Source organism: Odocoileus virginianus, chromosome 15 (genome assembly GCF_023699985.2).
Source record: "Odocoileus virginianus isolate 20LAN1187 ecotype Illinois chromosome 15, Ovbor_1.2, whole genome shotgun sequence".
Classification (NCBI taxonomy): domain Eukaryota; kingdom Metazoa; phylum Chordata; class Mammalia; order Artiodactyla; family Cervidae; genus Odocoileus; species Odocoileus virginianus.
This window is the reverse complement of record NC_069688.1, coordinates 28883948-28904834: the sequence shown is the minus strand read 5'-3', so window position 1 is coordinate 28904834 and position 20887 is coordinate 28883948. Positions and strand designations below refer to the sequence as shown.

General features: G+C 35.8%; 2 protein-coding genes and 1 long non-coding RNA gene across 7 annotated transcripts in view; 1 reads left to right on the top strand and 2 right to left on the bottom strand.

Moving 5' to 3' along the window:
• Positions 1-3388, top strand: part of IL7 (interleukin 7) — a 51750-nt gene extending 48362 nt beyond the window's left edge. For all 3 annotated transcript variants that reach the window (XM_020894111.2, XM_070477203.1, XM_020894110.2), the window contains one exon: positions 2345-3388. In XM_020894111.2, coding sequence (XP_020749770.1) covers positions 2345-2464 — 120 coding nt within the window. In that variant the 3' untranslated portion in view covers positions 2465-3388. The remainder of the gene's footprint in view (positions 1-2344) is intronic.
• LOC139038465 (uncharacterized) lies at positions 2932-14501 on the bottom strand. 2 transcript variants are annotated; one of them, XR_011491468.1, is made up of 4 exons: positions 11314-14501; positions 9995-10276; positions 4982-5093; positions 2933-3020 (listed from the first exon to the last, which is right to left on the bottom strand). It is a non-coding gene; the product is annotated as an uncharacterized lncRNA (long non-coding RNA). The 2 variants fall into 2 exon arrangements; XR_011491469.1 differs by lacking the exon at positions 4982-5093 and having other exon boundaries at positions 2932-3020.
• A 1443-nt stretch (positions 14502-15944) lies between these two features.
• Positions 15945-20887, bottom strand: part of ZC2HC1A (zinc finger C2HC-type containing 1A) — a 49846-nt gene continuing 44903 nt past the window's right edge. For both annotated transcript variants that reach the window (XM_020894107.2, XM_020894109.2), the window contains one exon: positions 15945-17275. In XM_020894107.2, coding sequence (XP_020749766.2) covers positions 17110-17275 — 166 coding nt within the window. In that variant the 3' untranslated portion in view covers positions 15945-17109. The remainder of the gene's footprint in view (positions 17276-20887) is intronic.

The window sequence follows — 20887 nt, the reverse complement described above, 5'->3', positions numbered from 1 at the left end:
GGATCTTCCTGCCTGACCCAGGAACTGAATTCATGTCTCCTGCATTGGCAGGCAGATTCTTTACCACTGAGCCACCAGGGAAGCCCATACATATACTGTATATGTGAAATAGTACATGAATACTCTATATGTGCACACATTCTATTAGATTGTTACATAAAATTATATAGCAATATGCAAAATATTTATGAATGAAAAGGCATATTTCACTAAATGTGACAATGATATATTAACTAGAATGAGGCATGGAAAAATGCACACACCTGGTTCATGACAGTGATAGATTCTTTTATCACATTTCCATTATTACATTATTTGACCACTCTGTGTGTGTGAGTCATTCAGTTGTGTCTGACTCTGCGACTCCATGGACTGTAGCCCCACCAGGCTCCTCTGTCCATGGAATTTTCCAGGCAAGGATACTGGAGTGGGTTGCCACTCCCTTCTCCAGGAGATCTTCCCAGCCCAGGATAGGAGTATGGAAATCCCTTACTCCTCTTAGAGAAGCAGAGTGAGTCTGCACACCCTGGGACTCAGGAAACCGTAGGTATTTCAACCTGAAGTGGAATAGTTGAAATGAATACCTGAGTAGTATCAATATACTGAGTGCCTCTGGCTAAGGGAATTTGGAAAGAAAGTTTAGAAAAAGGAGGTAACACCTGTGTTCCTGAAATTACAGACATAAAATCATGTTTGTCTGTTTAATGAATGTTTAGTCTTGGTCTATGTAGAAAAGTCATGAAATGTTCATGTCTATGTATTTCAAGTCTGCTAGTCACATAAACTTCAGTTTATACTTTTTAAAGATGTTTTGGCATATGACTTTTTTACTTTACTTCCTCACACCCCTCCCTCTTTGTTCTGTAAAGGAATCTGGCATCCAAACCCTGAGACATTAGTTAATTGAGACATTAATTCACTTCTCAGGCATCCAGATTCCACATCTCAGGGACTCACAAAAATATAACTGAGGATACGCAGAGCTACTCTCTTTTATGCCTATTACATCTGAGATGTCCCTTTCTCCACTTTCTGTAGGTTGTACAGGTAGCCCTTTGGAAGATGACAGAGCCATCTTTGTGGTCTTCTGACTTTCCTTGCCTCAAAAACAAACAAAAAAATGTTCTGGGATCCTCAATACAAAGAATATTAGAAATCCTCCTTCATATTTACCTTTGAAATCTGTCCTCTAATCTTGTAAATGAATTATTTTAAGAGTATGTGTTAGTGTTATTAAATATATAATTGAAAGAAATCTGAATATGACCAAACAAAAATAGGACAAACAAGCTCAAGACCCAATCTATTATATTTACTTGATTATATGACCATGGCAGATTACTTATCCTCTTTGCATCTCAGTTTCCTCAAATGTGAAAGGTGAAATCACCAATTTTATAGTTACTAAGTAGATAAAATGAAATAATGTATATGTAGCACTGAGCACAGTACCTGACCTAGGAAATATCTAATAATCGGTTGTTACTGAAATGAAGAAATTACCCTGTAGTAATTCACTTCTCAGGCATCCAGAGTCCACATCTCTGGGATTCATGAAAATATAACTGAGGATATGCACCGCTATTCTCTTCTATGTCTATAATATTCGAGGTGTCTCTTTCTCCACTTTCTGTAACTTGTACAGGTAGCCCTTTTGAAGATTTTTGACAGAGTAGGAAAACTAGCTTATGAGGCAGGCATCTTCCATTCTCTAGTGAAGACTAGGGAACAAACTTAATTGGGTATATTCTTATTAATCATCTTTGCCAAAATAAATATTTTCAGTATTAATTATTTCTTCAATAAAAATATTTCTCCATTGTAAAAAAAAAAAACTCAGTTGAATAATGTGCAGATCTTTCTCACAAAAGTTTAAACAGCACTCTTATGTCCACTTATGTTGCACTGGTAAAAACGGTGGCCACCTGACATGGCTCTTTAATCCTAAATTTTAAATCATAACAACTTTGTATATCCTACACATCAATGCTTGTAGCTAGGAACCATAATTTTAAAAAAATGTCATTCAATGTTCTCTTTTAAAGATTCTTTTGACATGGACCATTTTTTAAATTTGCTACAATAATGCTTCTGTTTATGTTTTGGTTTTTTGGCCACAAGGCTTGTAGGATTTTAGCTCCCTAACCAGGGATCAAACGTGCACACCCTATATTAGAAGGCAAAGTCTTAATCACTGGGACTACCAGGGAAGTCCCAAAATTCTTCTTCTTAATTACCAAATTTTTAATATAACCTAGTATAGTGGAAACTAAGACTGAATGTTTTACAATGTGTATTTTTATTAAAATGTGCACTTAAAAACTTTTTTTATGTATTTCTCTAGGAAGAGAATAAATCTTTAAAGGAACAGAAAAAACAGAATGACCTGTGTTTCCTAAAGATACTACTACAAAAGATAAAAACTTGTTGGAATAAAATTTTGAGGGGCATTAAAGAACATTGAAAATATGGAGTAGCAATATAAAACCTTGAGCTTTATTTGTATCCTCCAAGAATCTATCTGCTCATGCGATTTTCGAGGGCAGAATGCCTCCTGGAAGTTACTGAATGCATCCTGGTTAAAACAGATTACAGCAACTGAGAAATCCTTACTGTAGTTCCAGAAGATGGACCTAAACAATGGAAACCAAATGCTGCAATCAACAAAACTATTTCACATGTATGAGGACATATATTAATTGGTATTAATTCTGAACAGTTTTTTTTTAAGACAATCCATATAAGGTATTAGTTGCAATAATACTTTTTAAATGTGTTTAAAATTTTCAGAAGATATATAAATTCTGTGAAGTATATAAAGGTTATGAGGATTAAAAATTAACATTTCATTATTACCAAAATATATAGTTTTATGCCCATTATGCATCAGTATACTGCAATGAGAGTAGGAATTTTTGTTGTCTGTGCTGGAAATGTTTCAGAGTTCACAGTGAGATATGGATAAGGCCCATGAGAATGAGTCATATAAAGAAGCAGTAGCATCAAGGAGTCCAAGGTAACTGAAAGATATTAAGAGATGTAATTAAACATGAATGTATAACACAGTGCCTTTGATAAATGATATTACAGATGTTTTAAAATTAAAATAGTGAATAGTTTCACAAAACAGAAAGTCACCTGTCCTAAGGATGCTAAACCACAGCACTGGGTTACTTTTGTCATTTATGTGTAATAAAATTTGTCTACATGAGTTTGCAATTTGGGAAGTATATTTTTAAGAGAATAATATATGTTGGCCTTTTAATTAATGGAATGTGTATATTTAATTTTGACACAATATCTGTATATAAAAATATTTTCATACAGTATTACAATTGCTTACTTTGGATAACATTTCTCCTTTGATAATAAATGACCTATGTATTAACACTGTCAGATTCATTTAATTAATCCCAACAGGATTTTTTTTTTTTTTTTTGGTCATGCTATGTGGCTTATGGGATCTTAGTTCCCCCATGAGGAACTGAAGCTGGGCCCCCTGCAGTGGAAGTGCAGAGTCTGAACAACTGGGTCACCACGGAAGTCCTCCAAAAGAATTTTTTAAGCCAACATTTTTAATACTGCACCACTATTTGATTTTTCACTTCCATTGAAATACAGTCTTTAATCTCTTAACTATCAAGAATGTACATGAGACTGGGGCCCCCAAACTACGTAAGAATAGGAATACTACTTTACTGCCTGTTTTTGTCAGGGCCTGAAAACTAGCTTATAAGGCAGGCATCTTCCATTCTTATAAGTGAAGACTATTGGCAAATCCTTCTAAGCTTAGATTTGCCAATAGTCTTCACTTACAAAGGAAACTGAAAACACTATTCTAGGCGGGCCAAGTGTTCTAAAATAGCCACTGTGGTCTCATCATCACCTGGTTCAGAGCTGACTGACTTATTTAATCTACAGACAATGCTCAGGTGCCATCCTCAATAAGACCTTCCCCTCAGTTCGCGTCTGTCTCAGCTTCTCTGTCTCATGGCCCCCAACCCACGCAGTTTCCTCCTCACTGGAGCAGACGGCTGTATCGAGCTGTACACACAGCTGCACAGATTCACTGATGATCCCGGTAATGAGGCGGTGAGCCAACTAGGTTTTCTCTTTGGTCTTTATTATGAATTCCAGAAAAGGGAGTTTACTAACACTTTTTGGGGAGCAACTGATTCTCCACCAAGCTTTTCCTTCAGACAGACTTATCAAAGAAGGCTATGTTTCCATCCACCACAAAACAGGTCAGCTATGTGGTACACCTCCACCCTGACGAACCGGTGCTGTTGGTAAACCATCAGCTATGAAAAGGACATTTTAAGCTTCGAAAGGGAAACTTTTAAACGTGTTCTTGAAACTGTTTCCATGAAGGCTGTCTATAATGTTCCTAACAGGGTTGAGATTGTGACAAAATAAAGAGTGATTATTTTAAAATACTTCATTAAAAATTATTAAAATTTTCCTTTTCAACTACTGACTTTCATTTTTATCATTTGTTTATGATAGAATTGAATTGTAGAGAAAACTCACACCCCAAAATTCTTATTCAGCATAGTGTGTCAAATTCATGGAAAAAACCACCAGGCTTTTATGATTGTATTTCTCTTGTTTCCTAGCTACTAGCAAGGTAAGTAAAGACACAGCAGGTTGGTTAGTAATGATCTTGGATACTACATTTTTTATTATTTCTATCCCCTAATTAGATTTGTTTTATTTCAATGGACACTGTCTTTCAGATATGTATGTGGATGCCTTAAATCAGCACTTTTTAAAGACTGTCACTTTTGCATTTATTTCTGCCCTAATTTTTAAGATTTCTTTCCTTCTACTAACCCTGGGGTTCTTCATTTCTTCCTTCTCTAGTTGCTTTAGGTGTAGAGTTAGGTTATTTATTTGACTTTTTTTCTTAGACTTGAGGACATAGAGGGGAAAGGAGAGGGTGGGACGGATTGAGAAAACAGCATTGAAATTTATACATTACCATATGTAAAGTGGGCTTTCCTTGTGGCTGGGCTTCCCTTGTGGCTCAGCTGGTAAAGTATCCACCTGCAATGTGGGAGACCTGGGTTCGATCCCTAGGTAGGGAAGATCCCCTGAAGAAGGGAAAGGATACCTATTCAAGTATTCTGGCCTGGAGAATTCCATGGACTGTATATAGTTCATGGGGTCGCAAAGATTGGACTCGACTGAGCAACTTTCACTTTCACCTTCATATGTAAAATAGCTAGCTAGTGGGAAGTTACTGTATAACGCAGGGAGCTCAGCCTGGTACTCTCTAACGGTTTAGAGGGGGTGTGCTGGGGGTGGGTCGGGAAGGAGCTTAGGAGGGAGGGGATTATGTATACTTATGACTGATTCACATTGTTATACCACAGAAACCTACACAAAGCAATTATCCTCCAATTAAAAAAAATGTTTTAAATGAAGGCTATTATAAATATAATCAAATACTTTTTCTAAATGTCAGCCATTCCCTGACACATCCACACCTGCTTTAAGGAAGTCTGTACCAACCATGACTTCTGTTAAGTGTTCTTAGCTGTGTGAAGTCATGCCTCTCAACCCAACCAATGGGGCCCTCTAGGGCATCTCCCCGAAGTACAATTGAGAGACTAACAATCTGCGATAAATGTCATACAGCTTGAGAAAATGAACTAGTTCAGGTGCCCTGTTCCAGAAATCTGAGCCACAATCTCAAATAAATTTACGCAAAGTAAGACTGAAATAGAATGTTTTTAAGGTTTTATTAAGTTTAGCACTGGCAAATTTAAAGGATGGGGGAACAGGTAGTGAGGGAAGAAGATACACAATTAGAGAATGGGCAGATGAGTGAGAAAAGCATACAGCCTGGCAGAGGGACCAACCCTGACAGCTTCCTCAGGACCTAAAGACATTCCCGTTCTAATCCACACGCATCTTTTATTAATCCTCCATCCTTCCTTTCATGGTGTCTTAGAAGGATCTCTTGTCCGTTATACTTGAAGTTTATATTGAGATGATTTTACATTGATGAATGAGAAGATAAGAATGAAAGGTAAGTTTATGAATATCAGGTACTACATTAGGAAGGGAACCTTAATGACAAGACCATCCAGGTATGACCTAAATCAAATCCCTTATGATTATACAGTGGAAGGGACAAACAGAGTCAAGGGATTAGGTCTGATAGAGTGCCTGGAGAACTATGGACAGAGGTTCATGCCATTGCATAGGAGGCAGTGATCAAGATCATCCCCAAGAAAAAGAAATGCAAAAAGGCAAAATGGTTGTCAGAGGAGACCTTACAAATAGCTGAGAAAAGAACAGAAACAAAAGGCAAAAAGAGAAAAGGAAAGATATACCCATTTGAATGCAGAATTCCAAAGAATAGCAAGGAGAGATAAGAAAGCCTTCCTCAGTGATCAGTGCAAAGAAATAGAGGAAAACAACAGAATGGGAAAGACTAGAGATCTCTTCAAGAAAATTAGAGATATCAAGGGAACATTTCATGCAAAGATGGGCTCAATAAAGGACAGAACTGGTAGGGACCTGACAGAAGCAGAATATACTAAGAAGAGGTGGCAAGAATACACAGCACTATACAAAAAAGATTTTCATGAGTCAGATAACCATGATGGTGTGATCACTCACTTACAGCCAGACATCCTGGAATGGGAAGTCAAGTGGGCCTTAGGAAGCATCACTACGAACAAAGCTAGTGGAGGTGATGGAATTCCAGTTGAGCTATTTTAAATCCTAAAAGATGATACTGTGAAAGTGCTGCACTCAATATGTCAGCAAATCTGGAAAACTTAGCAGTGGCCACTGGACTAGAAAAGGTCAGTTTTCATTCTAATCCCAAAGAAAGGCAATACCAAAGAATGCTCAAACTACCACACAATTGCACTCATCTCACATACTAGCAAAGTAATGCTCAAAATTCTCCAAGCCAGACTTCAACACTACGTGAACTATGAACTTCCAGATTTCAAGCTGGATTTAGAAAAGGCAGAGGAACCAGAGATCAAATTGCCAACATCTGTTGGATCATTAAAAAAGCCAAAGAGCTCCAGAAAACCATCTACTTCTGCTCTATTTTGATCACACAAAAACCTTTGACTGTGTGGATTACAACAAACTGTGGAAAATTCTTAAAGAGATGGGAATACCAGACCACCTGACCTGCCTCCTGAGAAATCTGTTTGCAGGTCAAGAAGCAACAGTTAGAACTGGACATGGAACAACAGACTGGTTCCAAATAGGAAAAGGAGTATGTCAAGACTGTATATTGTCACCCTGCTTATTTAACTTCAATGCAGAGTACATCATGAGAAATGCCAGGCTAGATGAAGCACAAGCTGGAATCAAGTTTGCTGGGAGAAATATGCAGATGACACCACCCTTATGGCAGAAAGTAGAGAAGAACTAAAGAGCCTCTTGGTGAAAGTGAAAGAAGAGAGTGAAAAAGTTGGCTTAAAACTCAACATTCAGAAACTAAGATCATGGTATCCAGTCCCATCACTTCATGGCAAACAGATGAGGAAAAAATGGAAACAGTGACAGACTTTATTTTGGGGGGCTCCAAAATCAGTGCAGATGGTCACTACAGACATGAAATTAAAAGACACTTGCTCCTTGGAAGAAAAGCTATGATCAATCTAGACAGCATATGAAAAAGAAGAGACATTACTTTGATAACAAAGATTCATCTAGTCAAGCTATGGTTTTTTCAGTAGTCATTTATGGATGTGAGAGTTGGACTATAAAGAAAGCTGAGTGCCAAAGAATTGATACTTTTGAACTGTGGTGTTGGAGAAGAATCTTGAGAGTCCCTTGGACTGCAAGGAGATCCAACTAGTTTATCCTAAAGGAAATCAGTCCTGAATATTCACTGGAGGGACTGATGCTGAAGCTGAAACTCCAATACTTTGGCCACCTGATGCAAAGAACTGACTCACTAGAAAAGAGCCTGATGCTGGGAAAAATTGAAGGCAGGGCGAGAAGGGGATGACAGAGGATGAGATGGTTGGATGGCATCACCGACTCAATGGACATGAGTTTGAGTGAGCTCGGCGAGTTGGTGATGGACAAGGAAGCCTGGAGTGCTGCAGTCCATGGGGTCACAAAGAGTCTAACATGACTGAGTGACTGAACTGCACTGAAACTTAATGACTAAACTTTGCCTCCCCAAGTAGGAGAAAATAGTTGAGTCAATAAGGAAATCAGGCTTCAGCTTTAATGAACAGAGATTAGAGAACTGTACGGAGGTCTTGCAAAATGAAGAAACTGCTCCTTCTGTGTTATACTCAGGTGGGGTTGGAAAGTTTCTGTTTGTCTCAACTGTATCAGGTAATTCTTTCCCGAAAGTCGAATGTTAAGCTAAGGTAAAAAATAAGTTTGTGTGACATTTTAGGGTAGAATGTGTAACAACTTTACTTTTTATTTCTAATTAATTTAAGGGCTGTGTGTGCGGTACTGTTGTTTCAGTCGTGTCTGACTCTTTGCAACCCTATGGACTATAGTCCACCAGGCTCCTCTGTCCTTGGGATTCTCCAGGCAAGAGTACTGGAGTGGATTGCCATGCACTTCTCCAGGGGATCTTCCCGACCCAGGGATCGAACTCACATCTGCCTGTGCCTCCTGCACTGCAGGTAGATTCTTTACCCACTGAGCCACAGGGAAAACCCACAGAATACATATTCAGGGCCAAAGAACACACATTCAGATTATACGTTTAAACCAGATCACATCACTCCCTATTCCTGTAAGTCAAAACCATTTTAGTGGCCTCCATAGCATGAACAATCTGGGAACTTTAAGTTTCTAATCTTTTGTTCTTGGCTCACACCAATCCATAGTTACAGCGGTCCTACCTTAGAGGCTTTGTCTTTTTTATCTTCTGCATGAAATCTCTTTCCTCTGCTGTCCACCTCCATGCTTCAAGATATTAAATGCTCATAACACAGAGCACTTAAACCCAGTAAACAATTTCAACAAAGTAAACAAAAAGAATAACCAATAAGGGCTCAGCCCTCTGTATGTTGTATGCTCAAACGTCACTTTCTCATGCCATCATCCCTCAAACCCTACTTAAAACTGCGACCCACTTCCACTCTCCAACCAGTCTCATTCTAACCACCTCTTCCCCACTTCTTCTCCATAACACTCATCACACTCTAATGTAAAATATATTGATTTATCTTCTTTATTGTCAATCTTCATCCACTAGAATGTGAACCTCAAAAGGGCAGGGGCTTTTGATTGGTTTGTTCACTGACTCTAGATCAGTGCCTGGCACATCAATAGCAGCTAAATATTTGAGGAATATATAACATGTACATATATCTAAAATTATATAAAAACTTCAGTGTCAGACATCTGTGGCAAAGATTTTACATACATTACTGATAAGCCTCAAATTGGGCCTGGCAGATGAATATAATTATATTAACTTAAAGTATATTTCTTAAAATTCAGTCTGTAATTATCTCTCACCAATGAGTGGGGTGAGGAAAGGTATCTTAACTCAATGTACTGAAGATTTCCTGTTGTAGAACATGGTTTTAAGCACTTTTCTCAATAGTATTGGTGTTGTGAAGGGGAAGCACAAAGTCATACTAAATTTTACCACTGAAAACATTTTGAGTTCAAATAACAGATCCCAGCCTACTTAGTTTAACCAAAAAGGAATTTATTAAAAGTTACTGGATAATTCACAGAAATCTCTGGAAGAGCCAGCTAATCAAGTTAGGCAGTTGTTCAGCCAGAAACAATGCCCAAATCATAATGAAAGACTACTTCAGTGGAGGACAGTCAGCTAAAGGGCCACCATGGGGACATGTGACTTTAAAAGTAAAACAACTTTAAATCATTTAGCATTTGGACTTAAATTGGAAGCTCTGGGCTCTAGGGCTGCTGTCACAGATACTGTGTATATAAACATAAAAAGTAAGAAAGAATCCCAGTTACCTTTGCAAAAGCATCATTCAACACTGATATTTTAAAAACCCATTACCTTTAAACCATTTGATGTCATTTGACTTCTTCACATAAATCAGTGTGTTCTTCCTGCTTTTTCCCTTGGTGTGGTCACTGGTTCAGAGTTAACGAGTAACAGGTCGCATCTTGCAAAATGGGTGTTACTTCTTGACGCTGTCACATTTCCCTTCAAAGCCCAGTGTCTCACCACCATCCTCAAGAGAAAACAGATGCATACTACAGTGTCTGCTTCCTCACATTATTTGTTTCAGAATCGCAGTCTGTTCCATAGTTCCAAGGTTACATATCTACTTCATAGCTGCAAGAAAGGGTGGAAAACTACATTCTGGCTAAGAATTTGAAAGAGAAAATTTACCAAACAGGGTTTTCAAAAGATGGTAGCCACAAACATGACAAATGACCCTTAGAGATTGTAAGAAAACTCAGGTTTAAAATATATCAAGACAATTTTTCACTACTAAATATGTTTTAAGCAGTTTAACTTCTAATATTGTTCAAAGTTTAGTTAAATAAAGTATCTAAGGCAGTAAGTGATAAGCCCCTCCTCACATAACAGCTTTCTGGTAACTGCATCAGTGACAAACAATCTTTCTAGTAATACCAGAGGGAGAACCATAACACTGTTCATCAAAAACAAAGACCGTGAGAATACAGAGCCTCACCAAGAATACAAAGCTGATCTAGAACACATGTTGCTCATTCAAATGGTGCTTTGCTTTTGTCTATAGTAAGAGATTGGAAACCAAACTTTTAGGTTTAAATTTTCAAATTGTAGTAGTTAAATGAATAGCAAGTTTTTAAAGGGAAATCACCCTTGAAGAATTAGTGTTTAAAATGAAGAATTTCTGAGGCTTCCTGTGTAGTCCATATGAGTTTTTTTTCCTTATTAGGACTCCTAAGTTTGGGAAGATTAGCAAAAATGGAAATATATTATTGAAACTTCTTGGTTCTTAAAGTATTCCTCTTGAATAAAATAACAAGAGGGAGAAATAAGATAACTTTGAAAAATCTTTAAAGTTTTACAGTATAATAAGTAAACATATATATAGTTGCCCCTCAAAGATCAAAAGCAGAAAGAAAAAAAAACTCTAAAACATTTAGAACAAGTTTAATTCTTGTTTTAGCTCTATAAATAAAAAATTCACTTGCATTTCTCAGACTTGTCAAAATTCTTCAAATCATAGGTGGTAAAACAGTTGAGGGAGGCCTATATCAGAATATGAGTATTCAAGAAATTCAAGAAAAATTATCTTATTAAAATTACGCAGAGTTGACAGAAACCACTTTTAACAAAAGTATCACAGAAACTAGCTTAAATATATTATTAATACTTACTGTTAATATAGACTATCAGCTACATTTGTGAATATCAGAAAACGAAGAGGAGGTAGTGATTTTCAATAAATTATTATCAAATGCGAGTGGTTCTGAAAAACATAAACCTCTTCATTTTTTAAAGATTAAAAAGTATTAAAGTATATTCATTTAAAAACTGATAATACAAAAATATAAAGAATATGTAACATCATAACTACTTAAGAGTAGAAATAAACATAAAGAGGAATATAAATACTTTAAAAGCCTTTTTATCTGTCTCATCTTCTATACAACTGGAATTGTATTTTACACACATTCACTATTTTAGGCTAGCTTTTTGTTCTAATAACAAAACATAACCTCACCATGCCATTAAAAATTATTTGAAAAATGCTTTATTAACTTACTAAATTAATTTTTGTCACTACAAATAATAGTACTATTAAATAGGTTCTGCATAAATATTTTTCTTCAGATTACTTCTTCAAGAAGAAACACATTTTAGGAATAAAATTACTGGATTATGAGGCATGTGTATTTTAAATGCTTTTAAAATAAAATTTAGTCAACTTCTTCAAAAAATATCATAAATTTATATCTCCACCATCAGTGGGTAAGGGCATTCATCTTAATGCCCCAGGCAGTCTTCACATGTATTATAATTTAAGATTTTAAGACTGGTGATTCAAGGAATGAAAATCAGTATTTCATTGTCAAGTATACTTACCACTACTGGCAGCCTCCTATCCACAGTTGCGAATTCAAAACAGGCATAGAAACTGAGGCTTTGAGTAAAGAGGTGAAAAAATAAAAAAGGACAGTGAAAGTGAAGAGTTCCGTGAGATAAGATTGAACAGTAGTTTCAACTGTCAGTAACTTTTACTCAAAGATTTGTCCTCAGTCCTCAGGACAATCCAAGCAGTTCACTTTTCACAGCTCTGACAGCTCCCATTTTATAGACCCCACCACACACATATTCATTAGGACTGATGCTGAAGCTCCAATACTTTGGCCACCTGATGCGAAGAGCTGACTCATTAGAAAAGATCCTGATGCTGGGAAAGACTAAAGGTAGGAGAAGGGGACGACAGAGGACAAGATGGCTGGATGGCATCACCGACTCAATGGACATAAGTTTGAGCAAGCTCCAGGAGATGGTGAAGGACAGGGAAGCCTGGCATGCTACAGTCCATGGGGTCGCAAAGTCAGACACCACTGAGCAACTGAACAAGAACCATACACATAGGGCTTCCCAGGCGGCACTAGTGGTAAAGAAGCTGCCTGCCAAGGCAGGAGACATAAGAGACTCAGCTTCGATCCCTGGATCAAGATCCCCTGGAGGAGGAAATGGCAACCCACTCCAGTATTTTTGTCGGGATAATCCCATGGACAGAGAAGCCTGGCAGGCTACAACGGGGTCACAGTCAGACACAACTGAAATGACTTAGTGCGCACACTCATCATACACATATCCTCTTTATCACTTCTACCCACTAAAAGGTACTGCAGCTCTTTATATTCCAGCAAGTTTTCTCCTAAGCACTGGGACAAGGTAAAGAGAAAAAAAAAAAAAAGGGAAATGGTGAACTGTATGACTTGTGATAAGAAGTTTCAACACTTACAAAGCATTTTGTTGGTATTTTTATAATTAAGTTTTGTTAAACTCTTTCACAATGTTGTAAGTCAACTATACTTCAATTAAAAGTCCTTTGTTTTGTCCTAAACTGTAAGTATGCTTATATAATGACTTCTCCAAATAAATTATCAACTATAGGACAGGGACTAAATCACACCTTATGTATAACTCTTGATTCCCAGCATTTCATAGAATGAAGAACAAAAGAAAAATTCTTTAAAATGTTTATAAAGTTTTAGCTTTGTGCATCTAATATTATTTGGTCTAAGCACTTGCTTAGCTCCTGTATAAATTGATCTCACTTGCATTCATTAGATAAGGTTAGCTGATCAAAGGAAAAAAACCACCTTAAAGATGATAACTTTAAGCTTTCCTGTCCTAAGATGAAATGCTAAAGTAATAGCATAAGAATTACATGGTAATGTGCATGAGTAATACGCTTGGGAAGCATAATTTTTGCTAAGAAAATTATGTGAGGTGTTAATATGAAAGATTTTTTAATCAAATATCGCCTGGCTGGTGCCCCAAACGAGCTAAACTACGTTTCTTAAAAACAAACTAAAAACACATGGGCTATTAAAATCAGAGCAAAATATATAACAAAAAACTACATCTTATAAATCTGTCATTTCATGTAATAAAAAAAAAATACTTATTACTGTTATTCTTGTCGTTCAGTCGCTAAGTCTGTCTGACTCTCTGTGATCCCATGGACAGCATCACACCTGACTTCCCTGTCCTTCACCAAATCCCGGAGTTTGCTCAAATTCATGTCCACTGAGTCGCTGATGCCATCCAACTATCTCATTCTCTGTCATCCCCTTCTCCTCCTGCCTTCAATCTTTCTCGGCACCTTATTCCTGAGAGGCCATTACTAGAGGATAGCAATCTTAAATTATCCAAAAGCACCCTCTAGTGGCAAAAACAGAATTCACACATAAAAGTTGTATAGAAATATTGTGACAATATTTAACTAAAATTTTTCTAAATGAAAATAAAAATGAATATGGCTATTGTAAACTTTGTTTCAATGATTCTCCACTACTATATTCAACAGCACAATCAGTTGGACAAATCAATCTATTTTTAGTACTAAAAATACACTTAACCATTTTAAAACTAAAAATACACTTAAAGTATAAAATACATATATGTGCAACGCTAATAAAGACATAAGAGCCCTGCTGACTTTCTGTAGCTATGTACGTATTCCATTATTTTTCATTCCCTGAGCTTCTACTCATGGTAGAAAGTATCCACCTCGAGCCTAAGGAAAATTGAGTACAAATTAAACATGTCTAATATTTTCACTACAGACAGCTATAGTTTAAAGCTTTAAATATGATATCTAATTAAGTATTCATCACAAATACTTTTTGCCACTGAACTGTATATTACCTAATTAGAAATGCTCATAGTGTTTCCTTATTAACCTCATTTCTCTAATGTTTTCAACTGCTAAATTTTATCGCCTAAAAAGAGAATTTCTATGCCTTAAAAATCTTGTGAAGAAATAGATTTATAATGCTTTGAAGTTATAAAACACTTCAAAATAAAACTAGCAACTCCTCTTAAAAGCTGACAGCAAAAAAAAAAAAAAAAAAAGAAAAAGCTGACAGCACATAAAAATACTGCCAGTGAAAACTCTTTTCTCATTTAAAGTCTGTATTTTGACTTTGAATATATTCTTATTATTTCAGTAGATTCCTGTCTTTCTGTGTCTGGAAAAAAGATACTACATCAATGAAAACCAACTGGCATTTTTTTGCTTCATGTCTTTATTGAATAGGTTCAAAAATGAAGACATTGTAATTTAAAAAAACAGAGTGAACAAGAGACAACAGCAGCCATACTACTCTTACTTTTCCAAGCTAATAACTTTCAGAATATTATATAAGCAATTTTTACAGTTTTAAGTTTAAATCATCTTTTCATTCTACCACACTGGAAGATACCTGTGGAAATAAATAAAAATAAAATAAATGATGCATAGATCTAGGAAAATTTCTTAAAAACTGAACTATTGCACAACAAATCAACATGAAAATAATATATGCAAGTAATATAAAAATGCATTTAAATACACTGAATCGATATGTCTCATAATTCATTAATATAGTTCACCTACTTACTGTTTATAACCATCTCTGAGTTTTGGAATTAGATGATTTCTTACCAACTCATTTCCATATAGTACATTATAACATTTACTTGCTACAGTAAAATTCAGTGAGAAACAAACATATGCCACTTTGTTTAAGATCATTTACCTATCCCTTCCTTGGGCAGACAAAAATTATGTGATCTTTAAAAACATACTTGGAAGAACAGTGTTCAATTCTAGATAAAGTAAGAGTTTAAAGTTCTTTCTTTATATGGTTTCTAATAATTAGAACAGAAGAACATAAACAATTGAAATGGAACTCTAATATGTACATTATTCTCCTAAATTAGAGCATATTTTAGTTGATGGAATAAGCTGTAGTATAGTTTTTTTGGCCTCTGACAGTTCCTTTTGGCCAATATGACTAAATAAAGGCAACCAGAAAAAAAAAAAAAATTGACAGTCAGGAAAGGTACTATAAGGTAAGTCATAAATTTCCATTACCACTAAGTTACCCTCTGCCCAAATGAAAAACACAAACAAAACAAAACTGAATAAAATTATAAAGTTAAGTATAAATGAATTTCAGAGAAAGCTGTAAGCCACAAATTTCTACCCTGATCCTCACAGTTGATCAGAATCATAAACAAGAAGTTAGAAATTGCCTATAAATGATTTGCTTGTACCTTTATAATAAGATTAAGGTTTGTTAGGTTTGATTCAACAGAAATAACTACTGAATTACTGAATTTGGCTGCACAAGCAACCAAAGGCATTTACTACTAAATACAATGTTACACTGAAAGTGACAATGATTAAAAGCTGTATTTTAGTCAAAATAAAGGTGAAAGCATAATTACATTTTTGTGAATGTTTAATTACATAATAAAGCAGCTATCCATTAAGCAATGCATTTTCAGAGGCTTTTTATTGTGAAGTAAACGGTGCTTCAGCACTAAACACTGGAAGAAAAACATGAGTAGGGAAAATTAAATATTAACATTCTCTTAACCTACCCATAAATACATATAACTATACTTCGAGTGATTAAAATTCAATCCTTTTTACCTTCATGCCCTGCACTAACGATTAATTATTGAAGTTAACTGTTTATTAGGTGAGATGATCTGTTTTAAAATCCATTAATTTCTTCTAAATTCAAATACATAGATATAATTGCAAGATTTTGCAAGGAACTTTGTGCATCTTCTATTAAATAATTAATTTGCAAACTCTGCAAAAATGAAGTAGCAAACTACTCTTCAGACATGAGATAATGGGGAAAAAAGGACAAAAGTGAAATCTGAAGACAATTAGAAGTAGAAAGAATGTATGTTCAACTAATACACACTGAGCAAAAAAAAAATAATCATTCAGTTATAACTAGAAAAAGAAACATATGTATTTTCAGCTTTGTGTCTCTGAAAAGGGAACTGCATAATTAAGTTTTAAAGAATTGAGTAAAAATTTCTATAGAATTAATAATACACTGAGTAAAGAGCAACATAGGCAATAGCGGTTTTTCCCTCTCTTTTTAAAAAATATTTATAAATTATTAAAGAGCTCTACAGGAAAACGACACAACTAATTGTAACTAAAATATTCTCTCAGTTTCAAAAGTTCAAGCATTCCATCCTACAATGATAGTATCTGAAAATAGGTCAATAATAAAAAATGTTTATTCTTATGTTCTGCTCAAAGTAATGATCATCTGAAAGCTTACAGCGTTAAGCACTAATGCTGGATTGTTTGTGGAAGTATACATAATGTACTTTAACAACAGAAAAGGAACACCTAAGTTAAATGATTCCACTTAAAAGTTATTTTCTGACTGATAAGTAGGTATGTCCTTGAATGGCACAGCTTAGGTTACCAGGTATTTATTATATACAGTATATGTACACACACATATATACACGCACATTACACGGCCAAAGAATTATGCTCCAAAAACTGTTGAAAAAAAGTATTTTGAGTAATTTTAGCACGAAATCACTAGAGGAAGTGCTCTAGATGTCCAAGCAGCAATAATCATAATATTCAGGACTAAGCTTTTTCTTTTTTTGGATTCTGTTCACAGAACCATTCTTCGAACGCCACATTCACAGCAGAACTTTGCCCATTCTACAGGGTATTTAGTCCCACATTCATGGCAGAATTTTGGTAAGTGTCCCGCTGAATTTCCTTCAATGCCTTTCGTGTTTCCACCATTAAATGAAGAGATGTAGTCTCCATCTGGCCTGGAGAGGTACAGAGAGAAAGATGAAACACAAAGTTCATGACAGTAATTTTCAATCTGTAGGCCTTGGGAAACAGAAAACAGTATTATTAAGTATAACTAAAAGGTTCTTAATCTCATCATTAATGCTCTTGAAGAACTGATGCCAAAGAACTGATGCTTTCGAACTGTGGTGCTAGAGAAGCCTATTGGGCAGCAAGGAGATCAAACCAGTCAATCCTGAAGGAAATCAACCCTAAATATTCATTTGAAGGACTGACGCTAAAGCTCCAATACTTTGGCCACCTGATGAGAAGAGCTGACTCACTGGAAAAGACCCTGATGCTGGGAAAGACTGAGGGCAGAAGGAGAAAGGGGCAAAAAAGGATGAGATGTTTGAATGGCATCACCACCTCAATGGACATGAGTTTGAGCAAACTCCAGGAGAAACTGAAGGACAGGGAAGTCTGGTGAGTTGCAGTGAATGGGGTCGCAAAGAGTAGGACATGACTGAGCGACTGAATTGAACTGAACTTTATCCCTCTTGTATTGAGTTGTTTGGTTCTTCTGCAAAGATCTCTAATCTTTCTGTGATATTATACTGTCACTGTTAGTGACTTCAATTCCCTGTCTTATTCCTTTATATACTTCAAACTGACTTATTTTATAAGTAATGTCTGAAGAATTTCAGTATCTTAAGTCTTGGGCATATGTGTTTGTTTTCTGTTGTCACTCATGACTGATTCCCTGTTTCCCTGTATGGCTTGAAATATGTTTGTTTTGTAGTTCAGAATTGCAAGCTCATGTGTTCACCTGTGAGAATCAGGAGGCCTGGGTTAACAGCATTTCACAAGATGGCTCTTTCTGCTTTTGCTTTTCTAAGCTTCGAGGAAGCTCTTCAACCAAGAGTATCCAAGTTATTTTTTCAGTTAAGAATTTATTAGAATATGCAGATGTTTTACTTTCAAACCTTAAACTCATATGAAGGCCCACCTATAGTTATGAATTATCAGTGGGAATTCACATCCCTCTGAGCCATGGCTAGGACAGACAAGTATCCTTGGAATCTCTTATTCCTGATAGTTGTTTTTTTTTTTCCCCAGTCCAGCTTTCACTCAAGAGATAACTCTCTGAATACTGTGAGAGAAGGGTTAATACAACCTTTCTCCTCTTCTGTGGACACATTTGACCTTGGGATAACTTCTCAGCTCTGTTTAATGAAAACCCAGCAGAGGTGAAATGTCAGCTATGTTTCTAGGCAACAGGGTTTGCAAGCAGTTCACTGAAACCGGACATATCCCTCAGGATAACCAGGAAGCTATGTCTATGAAACTGTTCTTATGAGATGCCGATTCCCTTTGGGAGAAAGGACTTCTTAAACTGACCCTATACCCGCCTATGAGATCTTATTCTCTTATACCTAAGCTGACAGTTGGATAGCTGAGGAAGACAAGCTTCAGGAATGCTGCAAAGCCTCCCATGAAGAGAAAACACCTGATGCGGCCCTGCTATCACCTCCTGTTTCTGAAAACAGTCCCAGTGACGAACGTAATACACAGTCATATAAACGTCTCTGGCTGAGTCTAAGAAGAATCTTTGCTGAACTTCTCAAGAATCCTGGCTTAGAGCAAGAGGCATGGTGGGAAGGGTGAGGAAAAGTTTTTAACACTATCTTGTACAAGTCCCAGAAGTCAATTCCTCTCTCCCCAAATGACCTTAAAACCCAAGTCTATGTAGTGAAGACACTGAAAACCTCAAAAGTAGCTGCAGTGTCACAGTTAATTTACCAAATTGATCTCTAACTTTCTTCCTATTTTTTTTCTTTGGAAATTTCCTTTCTTTACTGAAAGCTAAGCTATACATTCAGAAATATATATTTTTCCCTTTTATCCAGTATTTCTAGGTGTTCTATTTGGAAGGGGTTGTCCAGGATACGTAATCTATCAGACTTCCAGAAAAATAAATCTCTGAGAATTCTCCTTCTGTTTCGGTTATAAATAATTTTGTCTAGGAGGGAGGATGAGTTTAACTCAGGTGAGTAAGGCTCAGGGCTTCCTATCAGATAAAAAGGTCTGAAAAGAAAAGAAAAAAAAAAAGAATATCCCAAACATTTTTTAATGTGACTTTTGCTCCTGCCTGTTAACACTTTGTCTGCCTCTTTGGAAAGATAAAATTATTTATTTATTCAAGCATATGTATTTATTAAATTTTCCATTTTATAACAGAATGTTAATCTTAAACTCAGCACTGATTCAAAGCACATGGTTCCACACATATAGAACACAGTACAGCCATAATTCAGGACTCTAAGAAACAGAAGCTCACTTCCTTATATGAATCAAAAATATGTATCAAAGCCTCAGGTGAGACAAACAATACTTATTAAACAATCTAGCTGAAAAGACAGCAACTTATCAATTCCTCTGTGGTTCTCATCTTAAGCATAAGCATCACCCTTGAAACTTTCTAAATGTCAGACGGCCAGACCCCACTCTCCATCTGGGAGAGACCTCCACATGTTTGGTTTTGGAAATCTCCATAGATTCTTCCTCTAGTGGGCAAAACCAAGAGGGAGAGCTAGCATCTTACTTAAAAATCTATTCCCAGATTAAATATTAATAATGAATGTCTGTACACATTACATACTTATAACAAAAGTAGACAATATATATACTTTCATATAATACAACCACATCACAACTGGTTTCGGTGTATCACAAGATGGTCATGTTATAGGCGTGCACTATAGGCATCTTAAAAAAAAACAAACCCTATGAAATCCATTGCCCTATTTAGTATGGATTCAGTAGGATGTTAATTAATAAGTTAACCACTAAATTACGCAGTGCTTCTGTATGAGAAATCACAGCAGAACTTTTAAGGTCTCAGGACTAGTTGTACTTTCTCAGAAAAAATGATTTATTTTTCTGCTTCAAACAACAAGAATCATGTAACTATTCTTCTATTCTCCTGTACTGTGGCTACTACAACGAAGTTTATGCGCCACTTTGTGGCCCAGGGCTGGCCTATCTACAGGTCTCATGACACAAACTTTGTGAACTAACCACACTCTTTTTTCCACTTTATCTTTTAATTGTCACCTTTCCTTTTCCTATTTTTCTTTCATTTAAAAAACGATGTTGTATTTCACTATACATTTCTGTACCTTTCCTTAAAACTTTATGGAATAAGTTGGGATACATATGAAAAATAAAATATTTATAACTGGAATGATTTCATTATAGATTGAAAAACAGAGCCAATGTCAAAGCCGCGCAAATACTGTGACATGTTAGAAATGGACGTACATGGATAATCACAGTCTCATCAGAGGAATTTAAATGCACTAAAATGCTGCTGAAAATTATAACAGCAGTAGTGCAAAAAGTCTATTATTCAATTTGAAGAGGTAAAAATAACCATGCTGCAGTTAAAATTAAGACATAAAAAACACAAATGCATCCAGTGGTACTGAACAAACTATCTGAATATTTACCATGAAAATTACATCTACAAGGTATAAGAAAATATTATTTACACCCAAAATTAGGTCTTTATTGTATAACATTAAAGTCAAATTAAATCACACAGGAAAAATTAGATTTTCTATTAATAACCTGACAGAAATTTTGTA